Here is a 26,240-nt window from a genome sequence, read left to right as displayed (position 1 = left end):
GTGGCACACATGGACGCCCTGACCAGCAGCATTTCTGTGCTGGGCATTATGGCCGTCTCATGGTTATTCTGCCCGTGGATTCAGTTTTCAGTAAATGTCCTCGTGAGCACAAAGATGCCGGGTTGTGCCAGAGGCAGAGGAAGCTGGGAAGGTCACAGGCTCCTCCCGCCCCTGCGGTTCTTCCAGCGCTCCCTGCCATGGGCTCCACTGCCTTGTCCAGACCAAACGCTGGAGCCAACACTGACAATATGTGGCCCATGGAGGGGGGTGACCCATCTGCCTTATGCCTCTGTGCAGACCTATCATGAGACTTCGCCTTGAAACGTTCAAAGAAAAAAAATCAAAACTACTGGGTACACGCGACTTAACAGTGAATACGCTGGAAGCCCTCAGATACTTGACTGTGTGGAGCATTTTCACCTGCGGATGTGCCCCGTGAGGGGCTGATGTCCCCTGCGGTCGCTCTCTGCTGCCCGGGCTCTCCAAAGCAGGAGAAGGGAGAGGACACTGCCCGGAAGCGGGATTAACAAGGGGAAACAGAAAAGGAGAGTTTGAGAGATAAGGGGATTTCCTGGATTGTTAAATCCGATCCTTTGTTACACAACTGATTTTCTTTCTTTGTCTTGAACTTCACCCTAGTCTCAGTCTCCAGCGAACAGAGGACAAGCACCTACCTGGCCAGCTCTGCCAAGATGGCTGGGCAAGACCCATCACAGAATTTTTATTCTCTGCAATTTCAAGCCCATGGGGAAATTCTGCACATCTCTCTCCTAAATGTGAGAGTTTAAATTCTGCCACAGCTGTATGAAATGTTGTTTTGTATTTCGCCCTAAGTACAATACTACAATAATACCATACTCTAAGGCAATAACTTCATTTTTGCATTTTTACATTTCTTCATGTTTCTGTTACCCTGTTCTCAAGGTCATCCAGTTTCTCTTGTGTGCTGCTCTGTACTGATGAGGACTCTCAGCTCTGCACCATTAGCATATTCCTACTTTTTGTGCCAAGGATCATAATGAAAAATATTAAATATGCCCTTTCCCAGAACATACATCATCCTGTGAAGATGCTTCAACATAGATCATCTAGTCTAAAATGACTTTGTTTTCTAGTGACTGCATTATTAGCCAAAAACACCCCCTCAGTTTTAAACACAAGGATCTCTTTTAGGTGTGCTGTGAAGTAGCAGCATCCATACTGTCAGAAACACAGACAGACAGCGATTACAGGGCCTCAACGTGCATTTTCCTGCTCTCTTGTCACTAATGCTCTAAGTAACCCCATGCAACAATATCGTTTTCCCTCCCCAGGCAAGCTTCACTCCTACCTCCACCAGCAGCAAAATAATTCAGAATAAGCCTGTGTGGAGAGCTGCCCTGGGTTCCCCCTTGCCCAGTCACTCTCTTTTGACACAGACATTTACAGCTGCACTTTGGAATAATGTACAACACAGCGGGGATGCGTTCATGTACTGCACATCAGACTTCTCTGCAGTCCATAAAGTGAGAGAGAATGCACACGCATTTAACCCCAATAATTGTCACAACCAGATTATTCTTATTTTTGTTTATCCTCTAGTAGCACCTAGCCTCTCAGACATTTTCAGCTGCACAAAAGCTGCAAGAAAAGGCTGTATGCACAACAAAAAAAAGTAGTACTGGTAGGTTAAACAGATTTGTCTGAAGTTATAGAATCATGGAATAGTTTGGGTTGGAAGGAACATTTGAAGGCCATCTAATCCAACACCCCTTCCATGAGCACGGACATCTTCAAGTTGCTCAGAGCCCCGTCCAACGAGCCCTGGCATGTCTCCTCTACTGTCGTATTTGATACCGGACAGGTCACTGTAACACTCCACTCCGAACACGTCGGAACGCACCGACCTCAGGTCAATCTCACGTTCCTCACTTCAGTTTTGCTCCCACGTCCTTTGGAGGAAAGGTCGCTCCCGTCCGGGGCAAGCCCAAACGCGCTGGCTAATTAATAACAATTAATGAATAAAAGGGGCCGCCCGGGGGCGACGCTGGACCGCGACGGGGCGGTGGCGGAGGCGGACACCTCGTCCACCGGCCCGTCGCGGTCCGGCGTCGCCCCCGGGCGGCCACTGGCGATGGGGCCAGCCGGTCAAGTGGCCCATCCCGTCCGGCACTCGCCACCCTGCCCGAGCCGTAGCCCGGCGGCCAGCGGAGCCCGTCGGGGCGGCCGGGGGTGGCGGAGAGCGCGGTGTTACCCGGTTCCTGCCCGATGCACCCGTTGCCGCTTGCAGCAGAGAGAGGGGGAAAAAAGCGCCATTAAATCGTTTATTAAACCTAATTTAGAGCAGCGTCGTTTTTACCCTGGCGTTTACGCGTTGAGTTAATTACGGGGACGCCCGTACACACGGACTGTGACAGCGACCGAAAACAAAGCTCATTAACCCACACCGAGTAATTCCTTCCCAAACTTACTTTGGCGTCAGGGCTGTTGTTTCGGGTCAAACGGAACGGTTTTCACCTGCAAACGGTTCTGGCGACAGACACGACAACATCCGAAGGAACGTGCTCTTTAATAATTGCTCTGATGTGATGAATTCGATTCGTGTTTACTTTGTGAGCGCTTTGAAACGTTTTAATTCCCCACTTGTCGTGGTTAGTATTTTCCCTGGTCAGCAAAGCGTCAAACCCGTGGGAGAAGGCGAAGAACGCGCTATGAACCCCGTTTCCATAATCATTTTCTCTAAAAACCTCAAATCCGAATTCTTCTTTTCTTGACAAGGAAGCGTGTTTTCGATTAAGAAGAAAACCCGCCGTAATTTGATTTGTGCGAACGAGCTCCGTTCCGCCGCGATGCAGGAGCCGTTCTCCCCTCGGAGCCGAGGGCTGTCCCTGTCGGCCGGGGCTCGGCGGGAGGCCCCGCTCCCGGAGCGTGTCAAAACCGGCCGCAAACCGGGCGGAACGGCGGTTCCCGGGACATCGCGCCCGTCGGCGACCGCGCCTTGAGCGCTCGGCTCCACGGCGGGGCAGCGGCTGTCGCGCTACCGGGGGCGACACCGACCACCCGGCAGCCCTGCGGCCACCGGGCGGGCAGCCTCGCGGCAGCGGACCGCCCCCCCCCGCGCCGAGCGGCGCCCGGTGGGACCGGGGGATAGCCCTGCCCGAGGGCCGCCTTGCCGGCCCCGCCGCGGCGGGCGGGTCTCCCAGCGCCGGGCTCGGCGGAGGGGCCCGCGGCGGCGGGGGGACGGCGCGGCCGGCCGGCCGGCCGCCCAAAGGCCCAGGGCAGGGGATCCGGGGGGGGGGGTCGGGGGTCCCGGTCGGGGCGGGGCTCGCGCGGGGTCCCGTCGGGCGCGGCGCGGCCACGTGCGGCTCCGCGCGCTCCCACGGCGCGCGGGTCCCGCCCGTCCCGGCGGTGACGTGTCAGGGTAGGGGCGCTGGGCGCCCGCCGATTGGGCGGCGGCGGCGGCGCGGGGAGGCGGCCGCCCAATGGGCGCGGGGCGGGCAGGTGCCCGCGCGGTTATCTGCGCGCGGGGCTGGGGCGGGCGGAGGGTCCCGCTACCGCCGCCGGACGCGCGGCCCCGGCCCGGCCCCGCACAGCCCGGCCCCGCCGGCACCGTGACCCCGGCCCCCCCCCCCTCGCTGGATCCCGCGCAGGAGCCGCTGCGGACGCCCCGCACGCCTCGCCGGCGGGGGCTGCGCTCCCCGGCCGCCCTCACCGCTGCTTTGCCGCTGCCCCGACTTGCGGCTCCCCGCGCTCCAGCCTGGAAGTTCGCGGTGCGCGTCGCCGAGCTGCGGGGGCGGGCGCGGCCGCGCCGGGGTCTCCCTGCTCCCGGCAAAGTTCAGTACTCGCGGTCGGCCCGGCCCCGCGGGCGGAGGAGGGGCCGCCCCGCCGCCGCCGGCGCTCCCGGCGCGGGGGGAGAAGGATCCGCACTCGCTGATGCCCGCAAATGTTAGCGGTGGGGCAGATGGATGCTAATCGCCAGAGCGCGTTCGTCCTCAGCAGTACGCCGCTGGCCGCGCTGCACAACATGGCCGAGATGAAGACCTCCCTCTTCCCCTACGCCCTGCAGAACCCCTCCGGCTTCAAGGCGCCGGCCCTGGGCGGACTCAACACGCAGCTCCCCTTGGGGACGCCGCACGGAATAAGCGACATCCTGGGGCGGCCGGTGGGCACCGCCAGCAACCTGCTGGGCGGGCTGCCCCGCATCAACGGACTGGCGGCCTCGGCGGGGATGTACTTCAACCCCGCCGCCGTCTCCCGGTACCCGAAGCCGCTGGCAGAGCTGCCGGGGCGGCCGCCCATCTTCTGGCCGGGAGTGGTGCAGGGATCGCCCTGGAGGGACCCCCGCCTCGCCTGTCCCGGTAAGTGCGGCCGGTTCGGCGGGGAGCGCGGGGCTCCGGCGCGGCCCCTCCGGGCCGGGAGCCGGGGCGGCCCCGGGCGGGCGGGCGCGGTGGACGGGGCGGGCGGCCCGGCGGAGGCCGCGGGCCGGTGCCGGTCACCTCGTCCCGCCGCGGCGCCCCGAGGCGTCCCCGGGCCGGACCCCGCGCCGGAGCCAGCGGCGTCCCGCGGCGGCAGACACCCGGAGCCGCGGCGCCGGGCTGAGACCCGCTCCCCATCCGGGGCCGGCGCAGACCCGGTCTCTGACGGGGCCGTTTCTCCTCCGCTTTCAGCTCAGACGGGGATGGTTTTGGACAAGGACGGCAAGAAGAAACACTCGCGACCGACTTTCTCCGGGCAGCAGATTTTTGCTTTGGAGAAAACCTTCGAACAGACGAAATACCTGGCAGGACCGGAGCGAGCCCGCCTCGCCTACTCCCTGGGCATGACCGAGAGCCAGGTGAAGGTAGGTCCCCCCGGGCCGGGCGCGGGTTCTCCCCGCCGCCGCCTCCCGCTCGCTGCCGAGCAGCGCTGAGGCGTTGGGCTTTTGCGATAGTTATCAGCCACCGCTGAAACTGTACAACCGTACAGGGAATTTTTTTTTAAGTCAATTATATTTTAAATTACATTTGGATATTGGGTAAGTTTTAGGCCAATTTCTACATAAGTTATTTTTTGCTTAGAGTTTTCTGTGCTGCAAACGATTTAAGGAAAAGGTATGTAATATATTAAAAAAAAAAACAAAACAAACAAACCAAAACAAACAAAAAAACCAAAGCAAAACGAAACCAAACCCCAAACCAAAAAGTCCCCCGCAGGTAACTGCTTTCAGCGGGTCCGTTTCCAACCGAGACGGTGTCCAGTAACTGGCACAACTTCACCTGGCATAACCACGCAAATTTTTTAGCAAAGGCTTCGGGTGCGCCGCGGCGCTGAAGTGCAGCGGGAGCCAGCAGCGCTTGTTCCTCTGGCCACCGTGTTCCGTTCACACCAGATGTTTGTCCCGCGAAACCGCGGCTTTTGCCGTCGCGCGGCTCCGGCTGGCGACATCCCGGGGGAGCGGCGCGGGTGACCCCGCGTGTGGCCGCAGCCCCCTCCCCGCCGCTCCCGGGACCCCGCGGCTTCGCCGCTCCCCCTTCCCCGGAGGGGCCGCTCCGCGCGGACCCCGCACGGGCGGGCAGGGGCGGCCACGGCCCGGGCCCGGTGCCGCCGTCGGGGGGCGGGGGGTGGCGGCGGGGCTGAGCTGAGCCGTGCCCGGTGCCGGTGCCCAGGTCTGGTTCCAGAACAGACGGACCAAGTGGCGGAAGCGGCACGCGGCGGAGATGGCCTCGGCGAAGAAGAAGCACGACTCGGAGACGGAGAAACTGAAGGAGAGCTCGGACAATGAGGACGATGACGAGTACAACAAGCCCCTGGACCCCAACTCAGACGACGAAAAAATCACGAGGCTATTGAAAAAGCACAAATCCACGAACCTGTCCCTTGTCAGCCCCTGCAGCACCAGCTCGGACACCTTGTGAGGGCGCGGGCACCGCCGGCCGCTCCCAGCGCCGCGACGGAGATGAGTTGTACCTGGATGTTTAAAGTGGTGTGTTGTACAGCCTAAGATGTATGTGAAATGTATATATTTTTTACAGAATAAGTTATGAAATTATTTTCTTTCTCATCGATGTAAATTTCAGAGGAATTTTTCCAACTTTTTTGGTTTTTGTTTTGTGACCCTTTAAGGTTTGCCCTTGTTTTCTTTTAGCCTTCTTGACGATTTTCCTGCTCCTAACAATCAGATTTTGTTACGTTTTGTATGGGTCGCTAAATCCAAGCTCAGCCACTTTGTATATAGTAAATTTCAGATTTTGTGATGTATATTTCTAGTGTAAAAAAAAAAAAATCTGTTTTCTTTCACTCCCTCCCTCTACTCAGTGTTTTGGCGGTTTGATTTCTCCTGCCTCTGGATTTTATGCTTAATAATATCAAAAGAGAAAACAACCCAAAAAAAGCACGTGAGAAAAACGGACACTTGATTTTACATTAGCATCAAATAACGTCTCCAGACGGGTTGGAAAGACTTTGTATAAACCAATAAATTATTTAACAAGCTTCTCCTTTAGCGAGTTTCTTCACGCATTACTCGTTCTCGTTCCTCGCTCCAGGGGCTGCCGAGGACGGGGCCGGGGGGGGCCCGTGCCTGTCGCAGGGACATTTTTGCCTCGCCCCAACGCTCCGGGGGCTCGAATTTTTAGTGCCGCGCTCGCCCTGGCCACTTCCCCCGGCTCGGGCCGTCCCGGGCGCTGCCGCCCCCCGCTCCGGGCGGCCCGACCCGGCCCCGCCGCCGCCCCCGCTCCGCCGTCCGGCGCCTGCAGCCGGTGCCTGGCCCCGCCGCCGCTCCGGAGGGGAAACGGAGCCGCTGAGCCGGGCGAGCCCCGCGGCCGGGACCGAGTGCGGCCGGGCCTGGAGGGGGTTGCCCCGACGGCAGCGCCGGGAGCCGGGCTCGGTGCCGCAGGGGAACCCGCCGGCCGGGACCCCCCCGCACCAAGGGAAGAAGAGCCGATAAGAGATGGACGGGGCCGAACGTCCGGCACCGGCACGGAAAACCGTTTCGGTGGCGGTTGGTTTTTCCTGCGGGGAGCGGGAAGGAGCGGCTGGGGCTCGTCCCGGACACCGGCGGCGGTAAAACCCCCCGAACTCGGTAGCGCGGGTGTCTACCAGCCTCATCTCCCCCCGCTCACCTTCCCGTTGAGCTCCGGAGAACGCGACCCTCGCCCCGCACGAACGGCACCGGCGAGTCGGGTTTGCCAGCTGGTAATTAAGACCCAGGTAATTAAGCAGCCGTCCAGGTGCCTCGCAACGGGTGCGGAGGGGCGGGACGGGGCATCCGCGGCAGCCCCGGGCTGCCGTTCCGGTACCGGGCCTCGGAACGGCCCGGAGCGCCCGGGCTGCCGCCACTCACCGAAATCATAAAAGCCGGATTATTGCTTTAAAGTTCTTTAGACGAAACGTGCCCCAAGGAAATCGGGAATCCGTATTCGGCGATGAGTCCTTCTCTCTTTTTACAGAACGGGGCGGCTCCGCGAAGCGCCCGCCCGGCGGAGCACGGACCCACCGGCGGCAGCGGCTCCGCCGGGATCGGGCCCTTCCCGGTGGCCTCCCCAGCCGGGAATTCCGTCTGGGAATATCCCCGCAGCCCGGCTCACCCCGCGCCTTCCCCAGATAACGCCTCTGTTTTTTGTGTGTTTTTTTTTTTTTCGTGTGTGTGTGTTTAAATGCTAAAGTTGCGTTTTATGAATTTCTGCGGGTTACACCTCAGCCTCGTCCAACAAATCACCTCGACAGGTCACCCGCGTAACTAAACGCCTCTCCGCGGACTGGGGCTATTTATGGTCTCGCAGTTTATAGCCCTGATGAGTTTATCTGTAAACGGGGCTTCGGTCTGAGTTTGAAAAGGCAGCTTTCCCCCCCCCCGAAAACCAGAGATAATGAGAAAGGAGTTTACGGCGGCGTATTTATTGAACTGCTGGGGACTGGCGTCTCGTGAATAGCTCATAAAGTTGTATTACTCGCTGGACATCCACACTCTTACTCCGATACAAACTCCTAAGTGCCTTTTCCTCGGTTTGTACTGTGTTTTGATTAACACTAGAACTGCATTCTATTACACAAGTTTTCATGCGAAAAATAACCCAGTTAAATTGGCAGGAGATTTTAAGGTAACTCATTAATAAAAAATGTGACAATTTAATAATTTCCCTGTAATCCCCAACGCCCACATCAAAGGGACAGACACAGACACATTCACCATGATCAGTTTTATTGCTTGAGAACCAGAGTACTCATTTCTAAAGGCCTTCAAAGTTATCATGAGTCGAGTTCGCTTAAATAGAATTACTGTGTGGTTATAATGCAACATGGCACGATAACAATACAGAGCTGCAGACACCCTTTGGGCAACAGTACTTAATATAAACCCAGGTTGTACTGTTGAGAAAACATTCTGCAAGCAGACATCAAATCATTTTCAATGGTAGTGATTTATACCAAAATCAAGCATCAATCTAATGCCATCACGCAGTCCATGAACTCTGTAGTGTTCTAAATTAAATCAATAAAACATACATTTGTGTTTCATCAACAGACTCCCTAATCACCTTTTAATGTTGTATTTAGTGGTGGGAGAAAAATGTTCGTAACAAGATTATATTGTAGGCTGCACCGAGCTACTAACCAGGAAAATTTACAGTCTTTTTTTTTTTTCCTTTAACACTGTATAAATACAGTCTGTGCCCAATACAGTTGCTACCTGAAGCAGACTATGATGTTCTTCTCCCGTGTTGTTATTGTTTCAATATAGAATACTTGGCACCATAAAACAGTAACAAAGACGGACAAAAACAGTTTACAAAATTCTGGAAAGTTACACCCAAACCTAGCTAAGAACTTCACATTCAATCTTTACTATTACATAGAAAGAAGGGATTATAGGAGTAACAAAGTGAAACTGCTAATATATGTGCTATATAGTATGCTATATATCTGTATCCAGGATGGCACTGCTATATATTATTTATTATATAAATGTTGTTTGTTGATGTACACTTAACTAAACCTGCTAAGACTCCAACACTAACTGCTGATATGGCACTCTCAAGCATTCATATTGGAAAGTATATTTAGCGTAAGTTTTGGTCAGGTTTATAAATTATTTATATATCTGTGTATATATACACATACATACATATATATATACACACACATATATATGTATGTATAGAAAGCAGCTGCTGTGTGATTCAAAAACCATGTAACATGGCAGTATAGTAAATAACATGAGAAAAAAATTATAAAAATGAAAAACAAAATACTAAAACTAAAACACAAACCATAAGCCTTGGTCAACAAAGAAAATACCATTTAAAACCATCAATATCTCTATCTATACAATCCAATGTACAAAACCCCAAAGTGGTAAAGATATATAATGTTAGGCATGACACCTTTAAAAGTTTATAATATGCTGAAATAGCTTTTCCACATCGACAAACACTTATTAAAAGTTGAAAGTTGTGAAATCTAAAATACATAACTCTGCTGTCTATTTAGAGTTTTGGCAACAGAATTGTGACATATATATAAAAAATAATTCCACGTTTCTACTTGATGTCACATGAACATACAAGACAGTGAGGTATGTGAGGCTTTTCTCGAACAGAGTCCAGATGCTGAAGCATAGTGTACGACCAGCAGTCTAAAATTGTGGCACTCGGGACTTTATCTACCGATACAGCTGTTACAATTATGTATTTCAGTATACTGCGGGCTCCTTCCCCTCCTTGCTACAGGGTGGTTTCACGGAAAATCTTCTCGTTTCGTAGGCATCTTTTTCCTGTCGCAGAATTGGCATTTTTTTAAAAAGAAAAATAAACACAGGGGAAATGATGTAGGAAATGTAAACGTAAAGGAAAAAAAATGATATTTACCACCACATCACTGCACGACACAACACTTGTGCACATTTGCAATAGGTTTACCTGCCCCAGCAGCTATTCGAAAGGACAGGAACACAGGCTGCAGCAAGTCAGGGAAAAATAGAAGTTACACATTTGAAACAAACATTTTTTTCTTACAGTCAGTAGCAAACACAACAAAAATCCCATGACTGGAAACAAATTGATGCAATGATTTTTCCGATTACTCTAACTACAAAATGCACACGAGAACGACACCAGCTCCTTACAGACCTCTGCTCCCTCTGAAATCTAAGGGAAAATTTGCCACCGATTTCTGTGGGAAGAGGATCGGGTCCCACAGACAACTCCCTGCTATCACAGAATTAGCTCCACTGAAAGCGCCACGCTACAAAAATTCACGGTGACAAAGGAAACAAAATTAGTGTTTCTGAACTGCCTGTCCTTCAGCTGCCACCTCTCCAACCTCCGCCTGTTACTGGAGAAGTTGGTGAACTGCTGTATTTTAAAACCTGACCTGGACGATTCTGGACCAAGTATCGTAAGTGCATGTTCCTTAGAGAAACAGTGCTCTGCCTCACAAGAACTCTGGCCGTGACAGTAAAGAGAGGTGTAGGTTTGTGGATTTGGATTTACGTGCATACGCGCACACACGGGTAATTACCCGTTATCCGGCACGGAGTTACCGCTCACCAGCCCCAGCACCGTCTCTGGGACGGACACACTACTGCTGTCGTACAGGTCCCAAGTTTTTGCAAGTCTCTAGTTGAGTTTTTGTATAAGTTCTATGTACTTTTTACGTAAGTTTTCAGAGGTTACCTCCTACTCCTCGATCAGCTCTTTCTCAAAGCAAGCAAACACTCAGTTTTGCTGTATTGCTTACTTGGCCTTCCTCCTCTTACCTTCCGCAGAGAAGACTGGTTATAAAACTCACATCATTTTTTTTTTCACTTAACAACTAGTATTTATGTAATTCATACGTCCTGTTTCTCACTTGATGCTTAAATATGGAACTGCCAATATGTTCTTTTACTAATACACAGCTAGGCACCGAATTAATTGAAACTAAATGTTTTGGAAGCAATTTCGATAACCCAATGCAAACACGTTTGTTTTACAAGAATAGTTGTAAGCGCACAGGCAGCTGCCAGACTGTATCATGCTTTCACTGTAGCGCACATCAACCTGTTCTTTATTTGGTTTCACCCAAGTACCTACTCTAATATACTGGCTGATTTCAGTTGAATTCAACTTTAAAACATTTTCGAGAATTTCTCTTAAAAATAGGACAGAGGTATATTTGACTTTAATATAAAATTAAGAGAAACCAGTGCATACATTCTCCTTCCTAACAAAAAATACTTAGAAGATACAATACTAAAATGTTTAATTTAATTACCTTGTGATCCCCCATGCAGACATTTGGCCCAATGTGGTCATATATTACTATCTTCTCATCATTTTCTGACTAGTTAAAAAAAAAACAAAACACAACGAAACAACAGTCAGTTCCGGTATTCTCCAGGTTACAGAAACAGAAAGAAATGTGGAAATTCTTTACGCAAATAGTTCAAGCCACCTTCTGAATGAAGTGATATTAACACACCTTTGCTTGGCCTCTCCGGGAAAAGACCACGCAGAATGGATTTTTAAGCCGTGGAATGGATTTTTGTTACTGCTGGCGGCAGTTTGTGCGGTTTGTCCACGTGCAGTAACGGACGGAGCCCCTGCGCCCGCTCCCTGCCGCTGGCACCGCAGGGCATTTTCGTGAGTAAGGCCTGGGCGGCCGAACGCTGCCGTGGTTACGGTGGCACGCTGGCCTTCCGCCAGCGCCACGCAGCCAGCACAGCCGGACAGTCCTTCTTTTAAGAACAACACGCATTTTTTATTGAATTAGCTGGGAAATATGTTGTTCTTCGAATTAAATGCAATCCACATTGCCTCAGGAGAGCATTTCGTTTCATCATATAGGTGATTCTAAACGTTCAGAGAGATGAACGAATTATTTACAGTTTATGAGTATAATCTTTAACTATTTCTACGAGATACATTCCTTCATCGGAGAAAAAGCCTTATTATGTGATTTTAAGAAAATGGGCAGCAAATGAGAGATGACATTCCTCCAGTCTCCATTACGAATTGCTTTCATTTTGTTCCATGTTGAACTTTATCCTTATATGCTGACTTCTTCAGCGTTTGTAGCTTAATGAATAATAAAATGTACTCATCTTTCTGCCATTTGCAATAAAGGCGATTTTGAGACTCCGTTTTGACTCTCTAGCACAGTCCTTCGGGAATAAATACAAATACGTTGCCATACAAGACAATTTCTTATTATGCTAAACAATTCCTATAAGCTAATTAAATCTGCAATCTGCACACTCTCGAGTCTCTCATGCAGTCATAGATGTGCCTTAAACTAGTTGGCAATACTAATTTATTTTGTATGAAACAGTCAAGACTTTCTCATCTGTAATCAGTCAAGTTTGACTGGGCAATAACTTCATATAAACAGTAGCATTTAGGACTATAAAGTTAAAACTGAATTATCTTTAATGCAGTAAGGAAGCTTAAGGTCAGATTTACTTTATAGCACGGTTGTCTGCCAAAAATATAAAAACATAACCTTCTGCATTGTATGCATGAGCACTTTCCAATATTTCAAGATCATAATGCCACTAGCATCGGAAGTGGGGATACATTCATCAAAAGCGACTTGATAATTTACAAAGGCAGCATAAAATTGTGGATTTTCAACTGCATAATCTTTAGACAGATAAACAAATTACAGCGGTGCACAAGCAGAAACAATATACACTTGGCTGAGCATTCATTACTTCACGCGATCAGGCGTCAGCGCAGCTCCCTGGCAGTGGGCAACCTTTGGTGTTTTAGGGCTCAGGAAGCATAAAATAACATGATGGTGGGGTAACCGACCATGGCATGATAGATGATGCTGCATGAAAGCTGTTTACAGCCCCATGTCTCTACAATCTGTAATGCCTACCGTGTGGCTGAACACACCGCACAGCCTGGTAATTTGTGCATACTGTCCTTTCTTTGCATGGGATTAAAATGCAGAAGATTTACTATGAGTTTTGTTTGAAATAAAATACAGAATTGCTAATGCAGAAAAATAAATGCTTTACTTGCCTGTAAGAAAAGTTAATACTGCAAAATAATTACCTGCATACGGATTTTCAGTAGCCAGTTACAACCAAAAATTCTTCAAAAATTCATATACATTTATATTTTAAGTTTTGGTTACAGTGTAATCAGTTTATTAACATTTGCTTTTACCTTCTTCACAGTTGCTTTTAAAGTTTCAAAGCTAAGCCTTTGCAACAGAATGAATTCTCCACGGCAAGGCAAACGCTGCTCACTGTGTAGAACTGCAAAAACTTGTACGGTCATTTTGCCCGTTCCTCTACCAGTTCAGCATTCTTTTCTACTGAATATTTTCATTAAGCTTTATGGGCCAGAATTACAGTTTGGTTTTGTGCAGGATAAGCTAACTCCTGTCTTGGTATGGACTCCCTGAGTTAAACAACTCCGCCAGTTTGGCCTCATCCGCCGCTGTAATTTTGCATATGCATTTCTGGAGACATCCCAAACTGCATGCTTGTCATTTGCAAATGCAAAGCTGCAGAGACAAAATTATACGCCTTTTTTAAATATAAGCTTGGAATGACCCAACTGACTGGGTTTCTGTTCCATGGAGACTAAGAATTGGGCTAAGTGACCTCACAGCTACAAATTTCTTTAATGCTCAAACTTTGTTTTCCTTTGTTTAATTTTCTCCCATTATATCCAAGTTATGCCCCCCTAGATAATCTGAAAGAATTCCTTTCCCTCTGTACTGTTTACACTCTTCAAGCCTTTGTGTACACTTCTATCTCCTTATTCATTGCTTTAAAAAAAATCTTCCCTCATTGGCCACTCTTTCCATGGTTTTAATCCTTTGTTCTTTAGGAATTTCATGGGCGCCAAGTACTATCTGTAAGATTTTGGGTAAAGTCTCACTTTTTCATATGGTATTTCTGTGTAAGAAGATCCAATAACATTGATTTTGACATTACCATTTTATTATAAAGCCTATATTCCTCTTAGCTTCACGATTTTTTTTTTTTTAGTAAATACTGTGGTACGTGCATTGTCTAAAATTTTGGGCGAAACTTCCAGATATCATGCAGACACTTCTTCAACATTAAAATGTGTGAGGAAGTACATCAAACTGAAATTTGCGTAGCTACGGAAAAAACATTCTCAGCCTTTCAGTGAGTTATACACTGCAAAGCCAACAGTCTAATCAGGAGATAAATAACCCTGATGAGAGAGAGAAACAGAAGGCCATAAGCTTCAGGAAAGCACGTTTCGAGGGTTTCATTAATTTAAACAGAAAATTAAAAAAAGCCATTAAGATGTAGAACATGGATGTATTTGCAAAGGTTATTTTCTGCAATTCTGTCCCATGAAAGGGCATTAGATACACAGGAGCACAGAGACAGACGCAGGGTTTGGGGCAGTTTTGGGTTTGTCAGGCCGGTTGTGCGGGAGGCAGTGACAGGGCTGGCAGGGAGGTGACCCCGCGCGCGGCGCTGAGCAGTCACAGCACGGCCGGGCGCTGGCGGCCGCGGCGGGGAGGGGAGCGGGAAGGCTCCTCGTGTCACAGGTCCCCTGGCGTGCTCCCCGTCCTGTGGAACACCCACAGCCAGCGTACGCGGGAGCTGCCATGACCAAGCACGCGGGAAAACCCAGGGGCAGCGAAGCTGGCACAGGCGAGCGGCTGAGCTGGCTCGGGGCTCCGGGGAGAGGAGGAGAGCGGAGCGCAGCCAGGAGGAGAGAAAGGATAACTGGAAGGCTCTGAACTATACCGAGGTCATTTAACTTTCGACAGAGCGCCACCAAGTTTACCTTACCTCTATACACTAAAGTCCCAAGAGGAACTCTATGTTCTAAAAATGTTGCACAACCTTCTTTATAAAGCTCTAATGGGATGGCTAAATTAGGCACTTAATTGGCGTCCCAAAGTTAGGAGCTACCTGCTGGAGACTCTGCCCTCATTCAGGGGACAGCACTAGGAGAGGTGGCCCATCCAGGATCTGACATATTCTTGGGAAATTTGCTTCTCACCATCAACAGCGGGAACCTAAATCTACCACGCTTGTAGCTCGGGTACGTCCAGCTGTTGCTGCACAGGCTTTTCTTTCAACAGCCGGAGCCCTCAGCCAGCAGCCACTCCTCCTTATTTTGTCTGCAGCTGTGCTGAATCCCCAGTGAGGGCAGTACTGTCACCTGCCTTACCGTAGAGCGGACTGTACTGGGGGACTGACGGGGGCTTTTTATTTTTTATTATTCTTTTTTAAAGCAGGCACAGTTTCGCAGTGCTGCACGTCCCAGCACAGCCCTGCCAAGAGGCGACAGGCAGCACGTGCTGGCAGCTCAGATACCAAAAGCAGCTCTGGTAACAGCCAAGGGGCTACCGGGGGCTAATCCACATGCTCGGGCGGAACGCACCAGAAAGCAGAACCGTTCATTATTGCCATGGTACGCCATCTCCAGCTTGGTGAGCGTCTGCTACGGGCAACTGGGAATCCAAGGACAAGCAGAAGTGTATCAGCCCTCCCTCCATGAACAGCCGGGTGGCCGCAGGTCCGTACTCACCTTCAGAATGAGCTCCTTGGCTGAGTGGGACATGAGGATTCTGTCACACCAGGCCGGACATCTCGTATTCATGTACTGCTTTCCCTGGCTGGAGTCCTCGCTGTACGGGTAACTGCAAACAAACCACAGCCACAACCATCAGCAACTCTGCAAAGCCGTCGGAATCCTCTGGCTCAAATGACTACACTAATTAAAAAATGTAACCAGCAAAAAGCAGCTCTTTAGACACCTCTCATACTTATTTATCTTTCTTTTCTCCCCCCCTTTCCTTCTCACGTGCTCTTTCCTTATTTCTCTTCTCGTACCTACAATCCGACTTTAGGCCAAGGGTTTCAGACACTACAGTTTCAAACCTCGCACCTCCGACCGTGCATTTTTGCACCTGAGAGTGTCCAAAGACCAGGGACTATTCAGCCATGTCGAAGTATGAAAATCAGCTCAGAACCGACTCAAGTGCAGAGCAGGCTGCTGCCTATGAGTATGGAAAATGAACAGGTAGAAGATGGAAAAGGAAACCTAGGAAAAAAAAAGGTTAATCTCATGGGCTTTCTTTGCATGACTCTCTCGAGGAGAGTTATCCAGGAATGATTTAACAGAAAAGAGAGTTCAGGGCACTGTCATCTCTGCAGCTGAACACAAAAACCACCTGTATGGATTCTCTAAGGCTGACAGAAAGGAAGAAATGACAAGAAAGCAGGCTTTTTAGGGGATTTCTTCAGAACCAAGGAATTAGGAATGTGGTTTAAGGAAAATGATGCTGACTACGTAAGTTTCTGTAACTCTATATGAAACTGTGTTAACAAAAAGTAAATAATTTTTTAAAGACATCTGGAATAGAAGATGATTAAATGGTAGCTTTGCTGTGGGGTCATTATAAATGTGCTATGGGATCTCCAGTGCATTCTAACTTTGCTTTAAAAGGCAACAGAAAGTGTTTGTTTTAACCTACAGAACAGCCTGAAATAATATAACTCAACATGTCCGTGTGAGCCCACGGGCTGGAACCGTCGAAGGCACCTGAAGCAGCAACCTCTGGTTAACAGCCAGAAGGCTGAGGCCAAAGTTTTCCTCGGTTTATCCAAATGTTCTCACTAGTTTAATACGATGGAACTTTGAGTTTGATGGTGGCTCATCACGCTGTAAGGCCCACCGTTCCCCCAGAAATAAAGGAAAAGCCCCAAGCTCCTCAAAGAGGGGTTTTGGAGAAATCCAGAGGGTTTGTGACAGGCTCGATTTCTTGAATATTGGGCCCGAATGAATTGAAGTTTGTCCTTGCTAAACGTCTTTAAGCAAAAACCATACGGCTGGTGCTTATTATCTACACATGTAGGTGTGGGCGTATTTAAAATGGCATTTGCATTTTATTCTGCTCATCACCGAATTCATAACGGAAACACTGAGGTTTTCCTGGTATGTGTGTTAAAATAAAATTTCTGGTATTGTAACAAAAGGGTTTGCATGCCTGAAGAGAAACTTATTTACCACCCTACTTGGTGTGATAGCCTGAAACTGAGACGTACAGCTTTCTACCAAATGGGTTTACGAGCTACACTGCCATTAAAAAGATTAGCCGTGGCAAACATCCAAGAAAAGCGTACGGAACGTATTGGAACAATCCAGTGATCTCAGTACCTTTTCCACCTCATCAAACCTAACAAGACTCATTTTCAAAACATATTATGAGAATTCAATTTGCTGCTTCACTGACATACAGAAGTACAGCTTATTTCTGAGTGTCTGTGAAATATTTTGATGATGTAATGCTATTGGTAGGAGAAGCTCTTTGTCTGCAATTTAAGGGTTGACTTTTTCTGGTAATCTCTTTCTTAAGTTACTCAAGAACCCCACACAACTGAAGATACTTTTTATGACATAAGGTATAAGAATCAATCACATTTCATATAATCCTTCCTTTTACAGCATTAACTGTATGGCTTTTAAAGTATGATGTTCCGTACCTGGAATGATCTGTTACTGCTATGTGTTAAAGCATTTCATCTGAGAGCCTATATTCTGTGAAATGGTATTTATCAATTTGCTTTATTGATCTTAACGTCTTCACAGGGTGAAAACTTCTGCCAATTTTTCAAGGTCTTTAGTGCTGATCACCCAGTCGAGAAGTTACTGGAGTTTACAAATATCTTTGACAAATAAGATTTCTAATGGCTGGGACAGAGACGAAAATAAATGCTGCAGAAGTTATCCAGACAAAATGATCTGTAGGTAATAACTTAATACAATAAAGTGGGGCAAGCTCTCCTTCTTATAAGGCAGCATCCTTCCTCCAGGCCGGCAGTGCGGGGCATTCCTTCTTGCTGCACTCTAATGAACAGGTTTCTCCCTCCCCACCTCCGCCTCTTTGGCTTGTGCAAGTCTCGCTCGCCGTGAAATGCTGACGTAACAAAAATCCTAACTAGATACACCCCCCAAAATAAGGAAAACTATTTGCTCTCCTCCTTCATGCTCTAGAAGGGTCACATATACTTTGGAATAAGCAGGCTTCTTTCGTAGATGGTCTCAGAAAGTGATCACAGCTCACTCAATATGACTCAAAATTGCTGGAATTCTTTTCTGTGACTTAACAGGTTTTGGGGGCAGGATAGTTTAGTTAGTTTATTATATGCCACTTATCTTAAACAGACTTTTGCAAATAGAAGCTCTATTAGAGGTTTATGGAATCAGACTGTCACTGAAGAAATTTTCATGAAACACATTGCCAAATGTATACTATTCCAGAATAAAACTTTTCAAACAACATAGACTCCAGTACCTGCCTCCATCATCCTGTTCATAGTTAAATGAACAGTGGAACGAAAATTGTGTGACTGCTCCCAGAATTGAACCATCTGCCTGTGCACTCTGAAGCTTTTACGTGGTGGGAGTGTTTATAAGGGATCTCTCCCCCACGGATGCTCTGGTGTCTCACACGGTGTTACCTCTTTCAGACGCCTTCCCACCAGCTGATGGGATTTAAACCAGACAACAGACGCAATTGCCAGAGGAGACAGACAGATGCACCAGCATTTCAGGAACCAGGCTGGTGATTCTGGTGCTGCCGTAACAGAGAGATGTTGCAAAAATCAAAGAGACGAGAAAAACCCGCGAGGCCTCAGAACTGCCGCACACAGCAGCACCGAATTTCAGCCTTGCCCACAAGACCCGTCACCAGAACCCGCAGCCCTGGGCTGTTCTCCTGCGCTCCCCCGTGTTGGGGAAAGCGGGACACAAGGTCTCGACGCTCGTGTTGCTCCTGCCAACACAGCAACTGCCCCAGCAGCACAGAGCCAAGACGGTGCTCAAGAAACCAGACAGTGTTTCCACTGACTTCAACAGGCTAACCGGGATAGACGTGTACTAATACACACTTCTATCTGACTATTAACTTCTTGTTCTCTCTAGGGGGGCTTCATGGTTTATTTCCTCTTTTCCTTCCTTTCTCACCTACTTTTTTGAAATAAAGCATAAATAGCCTCTTTTAAAGAATAACGTAAATTTAAATTTGTGTGCACGCAAAGAGCAGAACTATTCTCGCAATACACATCTTCCAAAAGTCATTAAGCATAAGACTGTCCACTGTCAAGTGCATTAAAATCACTTTGTTTGGCTGACATCTCCAGCCTCTTTTAAACACCCATTCCAGGCAAGTAAGGATCTCACAGTTCTTAATTCAAAACTCAGTTAATGATGTTAGTTAACAGATTTTCTGATCTATGAATTGCACAAACAGTGACAGGCTTGATAAGAACAACTGCAAATCTGACAAAAATAATTTTAAGGGCTCTACACCACATAATGCAAAGTTAAAAATTCCAATACTAATCTCCCAGAGGGTAAGCGTCATGCCGCCTTTCTGTGCCCGCACGATTAGTCTTGACCACCAGAACTGTGGCAGAGAAAAAGGGAGAACCAGCTCTCTCAGTCCTGTGACTAGACAGGAAAGAATGTCTTTTTTTTTTCCTTTCAGTAGCGTTCTGCCTCAATCACAATTTATCTTGTGCAAGGTACAGAAAACAGTGATCTTGAGAATGAATAGCGAGTGCTCATGTAAAAATGATGACATAACAGATAAAGGCCTCTAGGTAGCACTTAAATATAAAAGATAAATAGATATAATGCTAACACCTACAGGTGCTATAGATAAGTTAAGACTGTACATACTTCCCAACTTTAGTATTCAGTATGGTTACTGACTTCTTTACACACGCTGTATTATATACATTTGAAAATACAAATGGAGAAATGAGGAATTCCATGTGGAACAACTTTTCTGCCCCGTTTAAAACAGTGGAAAAGTTGAAATTTAGGATCTCAATCATTCATGTTAGATGAATAACTAATAGTAAAAATAGTCTGTTATTCTCTGTGTATGAAAGCCAGTAGAGTTGTGCAAAATATCCTTTGACTGTATATGCCTCTGGACAATGGCTTGTATGATTTATCTCCAGTTGTCCAGGATTTATTTTTTCTAAAAATGCTTCTTCTAGCTGCTTTTCCACCTTATTTCACAAACTTTTATTTCAGTTACACCCATTTTATTCAACCAGAAGAATGACTGTCAGGTGGGTTTTCTGAATAAAACTACCAAAAGGTACTAATTAAAGCAACATCATTAATATAATGCTAAATGTTGTCAAAATTTCAGCAAATACTTTGATGAATTATTAACTAACTCTGTTAATACGGAACAGGCTGTCCGATGAACTGCTGGTATTACAGCTAATAAGGATGAGAGCTACTTGGCAATTGTTGGGGGAAAACAAACCATTAAGAGCGTCAGTGATATCACTGCACTGCTGCTGTTGACAGGTATTGTCAAAGATGACTGGACACCTTTACAAAAATACTTACCGCAGGGTGAAAAGTCTTCTGACATCATAAACCATCCTGTCAGCAGTGTCTTAACTCGAAACACAAGCCAACAATACTGTGTGTATAAATGTCTCCTTAACTGGCGTTTCCAGTCAGGAAAAATGCTCCTAATGAACTCTTCTCTTGTGTAAGAATGGATAAAAGGTGTTACTGAGATGGGTGAAATGCACTTTCTAACAGTAAACAATTAATTCACTTTGGCGTGTTATTACCTTTAAGAGCTGTGTGTCCTGGCTCAGTCCTGCAGGCAGCGGACGCAGCGAATACGCCCTGCAGCTGGTGACGCGCTTCGGCGTTGCTTTAGGGGTTCTGCTTTCTATGGTCAAGACATTTCCACCAGGCAACAGTGGGGAAAAACTAAGCTATGTCATCTTTTTCAGTACAATAATGGTCATTCTTTAAAACTGTGTGTCCCATGTCCATATTCACACGCAGATGTTTAGGCAAACTTCATCACATTTCAGGGAATGGAAATGCCTCCTATTCAAAGATCACTTGTTCTCATCTATTAATTGTCCACACATTTTATATCACTGAATTCTTTCTAATACAAAATGTTTGAGATAGGATGGAGTTACAAAGCACTGATGAAAACTGAGCTCTTTATAACACAGTTTTGATTTGGCCCATTTTATTTTTGAACTCGGGTATGAGTCCTTGCATTTACTACACCTTCTATCACTCTGAAATCTATTTATATATGATATTGAGAAAGAACTTCAAAAGGGGAAAAATCCCAACTGCTTCTCATCAGGCAATTACAATTTTCATATTTTATAAGAAAACGTTGGACCAACTTACTTACAGCTCTGACACACTTTCAGACTGTCTAAGGTGTTTTCCCCAGAAGCGAGGACAGTGAATGCAGGCTGCCAGTTCAAGCTTTGGGTGCTTCAAAAGTTGTAAGGCCAAAGATGTAAATAAAAATATTTTTATATTTTTAATTGACAAGGTCCCAACTCGGCATCAGCGTGAGCTGGTACATGACTGTAATTTCAATAAAATGTCATCTGACCAATCAAAGTGTGACATCTAATTTTTGTCAGCTACCAGACTGTTAGTTTCTTCCTCCAAATTGAATTCCCACTCTTTAGTTCCCTGAATCTGAAAGGGGGATTTGGGTTTCTTCCTAACAAATGACTCCATGTAATTTATCTTCATACGCTCATTTTAGGCAGCAGACAGTTAAAGCTAAGCAGTTAGACGCGTTGCTGTTTGAATTAAATTAGCTGCTTCGTAAGTACCAGAACACTGACAAGCCTCCACGATGCTCTGCCGAGCAAACGGGCCGCGACACGCATCTCACTTAGGCCAAATCAGGAGGGCAAACACAGCCCTGCAAACACAGCATTAAAGTACAATGTGTCAACAGCTGCTCCTCGCACCGGCGACACGAACACCATGGTGATGGCGGGGACAATCCCAGCCAAAGGTGACGGAAAGAGGGGGGTCAGCGGGGGTCCAGCGGCCGGGGTGAGGAGGGCAAGCAGGACCAGCCCCCGCTCTGGCCACCGCACAAACAGCTGCGGTAACCACACCGCGCATTGACCTGAATCTTCTTCGGGGATTTACAGAGGGCATATCGCTTTTTGGCTTAACATGCTGCTTTGGAAAATACCTGTCATGATTTGTTTCGGAGTTAAAGGTTTCTGTATCACCTCTGTAACTCTGGACCTTTTTCAGTTAAAACAAAAGACACCCAGAACAGCCAGCTTTTTGCAGTGAGCAACAACTGGCCTCCACCTCCACTCCCCTTGAGAAAACATCCCTTTGCCCACTGCGGACACCCCAGGCCCCACATGGCGACAGCGGGACCATGGGCCCCTCGGCCCCTCGGGAGCGGGGGTGACAGCCACCGCCGTGCCGCGCTTTGCCCTTCAACGCCAGCCTCCGGCGGGGGCCCCGCACACAAAAATGGATTATTCTGCAATACCAATGCCTCAGCGGGCGGACAATGAGCGACGCACTCTATTGCTTTAATAACAATAATGTTGCACTCTGCCAAATATATCTAATACCGCTACTATTGCAAGTGGATATACATAATGATGAGCAACGGTGGCTTGTTGGGAAGGACGCGGTGCTGGTTGTTTCAGAAAAACAGCCTGATATTACTGTGTGTGGCTGTGACTGAGCTAAACGTCTCTTCTGGGAATGTGACTGGCCTAGAGTAAGTTACTTTTGGGCTGTCATTTACAAATTATAACACGGGGAAAAACATTACGGCAAAGCTGAGGCGACAGGTGGGACAGGGCTGAGAAGCCAAACAACGGGCTTTCTACAGGTCTTTTGGACAGGAACACTGCGAACGGCCGGGTTAAAGGCAAAGACCATCCTCTGTTCAGAATTTGCTTGACTTTCTGCTTGCAGTAACCCTCACCTTACACACGGCATACAGTAATACTGTGTCCTTGGAACTTTTTTACTCCATTGATTTTCCTCTCTTTTTTCCTTTTGCCACGTTCCTTAAAATAAACAGAACTGCTTACTTGGATAATTCTATCCAGTTCCTCACAACTTAAAGAAATGCGCTATTTTAATTTGGAAATTAATTGAGAATGATGGGGATAGCTGTACTGATTTAATCTGAGGAGAGAAATGGGGATAAGAGCTATCTGAAAACCATTTTAATGACTAAATTCTCATTGTTTTGGGGGAAATGACAGCTGTATTTTCTGCTTCCAGCTGGGAGCTGTTTCTGTGCTCCAGCCTTAGATGCTGGAAGAACATGGACAATGACAGAGAGTCCCTTGTTCCTCAGGGGCTGCGGGATTCGCTGATGATTTAAGATGCCTCACTGGTACCTGGAGGGCATTCTACAGTGCCTGAATGAGTAAAAAGTATTTCTATCTGGTGGAAAATACTTCTTAACTGGCAGAAAAATCACGTGTTATAAGAGTAGCTGATAAAGCAAGCGTAAAAATAATCTCGGGCTTTAACAATTTTCAATCTCTTCAGGTGCCCAGCTCCCGCTCCTGTGAGACATCGGGAGCCGGCGCGTTGCTGAGGTGATGTTCAAGGAGGGGATCCCCGTTTGCCCCAGGGGCACCGACAGTGCCTGTCCCGGAGCCAGATGGTCCGTGTGCTCTGGAAACGGGCGGTCGGTCGGGGAGGGGCTGGTCAGCAAAGGCAGCCCGTCGGCACCGAAACCACCACCTCGCCTTACCGTTTCCCGCCCCAGGGCAACAACCGGGATACGTGCGACAGCCCCCGCGGGGCTGGGTACGACCGGCAGAGCTGTTCTCTGGAGGGACGCTGAGGAGGGAAGGGACAAGCCAGTGCCTCTGAACACCGCTCTGCCTCCTGCAGAGCCGCCTGCATCGCTCCCCACTGCTAATTACACCAGGAAAAATAGATGCATCCTTGTGCAACCTACTAGAATAAAAAAGGGTCGTGGGACAAAATACAAGGGTAGAGAATGAACAGATTATAGACTAAACAGGACTCTGTCAGAATAAGGGAACAGAGCCAGAGAGAATTCCAAAGGAGAAACGCTCTTCCAGGAGTAAATGAGATTCAACCCGTCTCCTGGTGAGAGGTGTCAAAGCCAAGACACTGCCAGTGCAGAGGGTCTGCTTGAGAAAAATACCACACAGAGGATATCTAAGACACAAACATATGTCCAACCAGTAGATTACATGACAGCCTAATGCAACAACAAACAGGAATAGGTCACTTTAAAGAATGATTAATACACAAGATTACTGTGCACGCAGACTTATCTGAAAGCAAACCTTGTAGGTGGGTGTGAACTCTTGCTAAAGTCAGCTCCTATCTTTGCTATACAACAGCAACAAGAATAATTATAATAATTAATGGAGAGCAGTGATAAGGGTAACAATTGCCCACCTGTATATTGACTGACCGCAATGTTGTTACTTCTTTTTTCACACCTACTGCCTTTTGCAATGATTGCCGACTGCCACAAATGCTTTTCCAGCCTCACGCTGGGCTGCTGTTTGCCCAGGGCCAGGCCGCTCAGCCCTGACTGACAGAGTTTACCGAGTTTAAAATTCTGAATTGTGTTTAGTCTCCAACGGCTAAGGTTGCTATGGGCTACATTAGATTACAAAGGGTAATGAGATGAAAACATGAATATTCACTATATAAAGTAAAAGGCCTCAAAATATAGGAGTACAGGAATGGGTGAATAACGTCTGAAAAATACTCCATTAGAAGGGGTTTTTATAGTCTGTCTAAAGATAGCAGATTTGTAATGCAGCCTGAGATTTCTTATTAAGCTGCGACTCCTCTTCCAGCCTCCGCTTTTGGCACGTTTCAGGAGCCCGGAGGAAGGGTTTGCTGCTGCTGAAGGCAGCGTCGCTGGACACTTCTCCTGTTCTCTGACCAAGGGAGGACGAACAAGGAAGGGGGGACTTTGGGGAGACGACGTCTCGGCTGTGGAGAGGAACCACCGGCCCTGGGGCAGGGTCAGGACTTCTCCCTGCTGGCTGGGAGAGAGGGCTGCGTTTTCTGCAGACGCCTCTCCCTTGTCGGGATTCTGGCCATCCCGGCTGCGCAGTGCAAGACTGTGCTGGGAGCGTGGGGGGCAGAGGCTGCTGATGGGGGTGAAACGGCCGCAGCACGTACAGGTTGAGCTACCAGGCTACGACCTTCTTCCTCCGCATCACTGGCATGCTCCGCTGCGATGCACGGGTTATGCAGGGCGGTAAGCTGGTACCACTTAAGAACGTACTTAAAGAATTAAAAGGAACTCAGAATTGAAGGGGAATTTAGAAAAATGCCTAGATATTGAGGGCCTTGCTGAAGGAGAGAGGAGATAATTGACAGCCTTGCAAATTAAGCAGGTGCTGTAAGTGCCATGCTCTGCCAAGGCTTTGCTCTGGATGCTTTTGAGGGGTGACATCCTGACCACCGCTCCCTCCCCGCCGCGGCAGGATGGTCATGCAGGGGGGGTGAACAATTAACATAACATCAAGCAGACATATGGTCTTAAACTAAACTGCAGTTTTGCACTGGAGAAGAACAATAGTTTTGTTTTGAGTTCCATAAGTATCCTGCAGAAATGCTGTTTTTAGATGTGGCTGGTAGGAGAGTTCGGAAGTGGCTTTGGAATCTCCCCACATACAAAGACGACTGGGAAGAGTCGTTCGCTAACGTTCACTAACACAGACTCTGCCGAGACACTGCAGAAACCCACTTGCATATACATTAACATGAATTTACTGTGTGGCCTTAATACCATTCCATTTATAGCTACAAGTTCAATTTGTAACAATAATGTACTGTAACTATAAATTCTCATAGAACTATTATTACGTATATAATCATGGCCTATACCTACCAAAATTAATGTATGATTGAAAATATTAATGTATTTATGTAAAATCCCACAAATGCCATTTGCATACTGCTTAGTAGTTTGAAAACTTAAAAGCGAACCGCTGTTTCCAAAGGGCAGAAAAAAGTCAAATTTTGGATTAATGGCTATATTTATACCCAACTAAGGCCAATGCAGTAATTCTGAGAATCCTCATCCACCTGCCATCTTATCAACCATGCCCAGGCTCTGGGGTCTCCGCTCCTAGAACTGTTTTCCATATTTTGTCCAGTGATTGTTTCCTGTGAAATGCAGAAGCAACCCTGAGAGCAGAACTCATCTCCGCTCCTCCGCTCCCAGGTGGACGGCTGGCCACGGGGTGACAGCATCCTCTACTTGGTACTTTTGTCTTTCTGACCTTGTGCCTGCTGTATTCACAACGGATAACCCAAAGTAGATACGCTCTACGGGCTGGAAAACACTCAAGCAAGAGCCTGACGAGGTGCTTTGCTCCTGAAACCTTGCTGTGAACCGAAGGGAAACCTCTCATGTCAAGTTTCAACCCACAGTAAAATTTAATGGTCATTATAAACTTATAAAGCCTTGAAAAATAG

General features: G+C 47.8%; 2 protein-coding genes across 3 annotated transcripts in view; one reads left to right on the top strand and one right to left on the bottom strand.

Annotated features, from left to right (window-relative positions):
• The first annotated feature begins 3,922 nt into the window (after positions 1-3,922).
• On the top strand, positions 3,923-5,873 carry NKX6-2 (NK6 homeobox 2). The gene is made up of 3 exons (XM_054206575.1): positions 3,923-4,337; positions 4,647-4,819; positions 5,625-5,873. Exons 1-3 carry the CDS (start codon positions 3,923-3,925, stop codon positions 5,871-5,873), a joined length of 837 nt encoding a protein of 278 aa, XP_054062550.1.
• A 2,277-nt stretch (positions 5,874-8,150) lies between these two features.
• The window catches only part of INPP5A (inositol polyphosphate-5-phosphatase A), a 236,049-nt gene continuing 217,959 nt past the window's right edge, over positions 8,151-26,240 (bottom strand). The window contains exons 13-16 of one of the 2 annotated variants that reach the window (XM_054204457.1): positions 15,477-15,588; positions 11,212-11,280; positions 9,825-9,912; positions 8,151-9,730 (exon numbers count right to left, since the gene is read on the bottom strand). In XM_054204457.1, coding sequence (XP_054060432.1) covers positions 9,832-9,912; positions 11,212-11,280; positions 15,477-15,588 — 262 coding nt within the window. In that variant the 3' untranslated portion in view covers positions 8,151-9,730; positions 9,825-9,831. The remainder of the gene's footprint in view (positions 9,731-9,824; positions 9,913-11,211; positions 11,281-15,476; positions 15,589-26,240) is intronic. The other variant, XM_054204458.1, reaches the window with a different exon arrangement.

Source organism: Rissa tridactyla, chromosome 6 (genome assembly GCF_028500815.1).
Source record: "Rissa tridactyla isolate bRisTri1 chromosome 6, bRisTri1.patW.cur.20221130, whole genome shotgun sequence".
Classification (NCBI taxonomy): Eukaryota; Metazoa; Chordata; class Aves; order Charadriiformes; family Laridae; genus Rissa; species Rissa tridactyla.
This window is presented reverse-complemented; position numbering and strand designations above follow the sequence as displayed.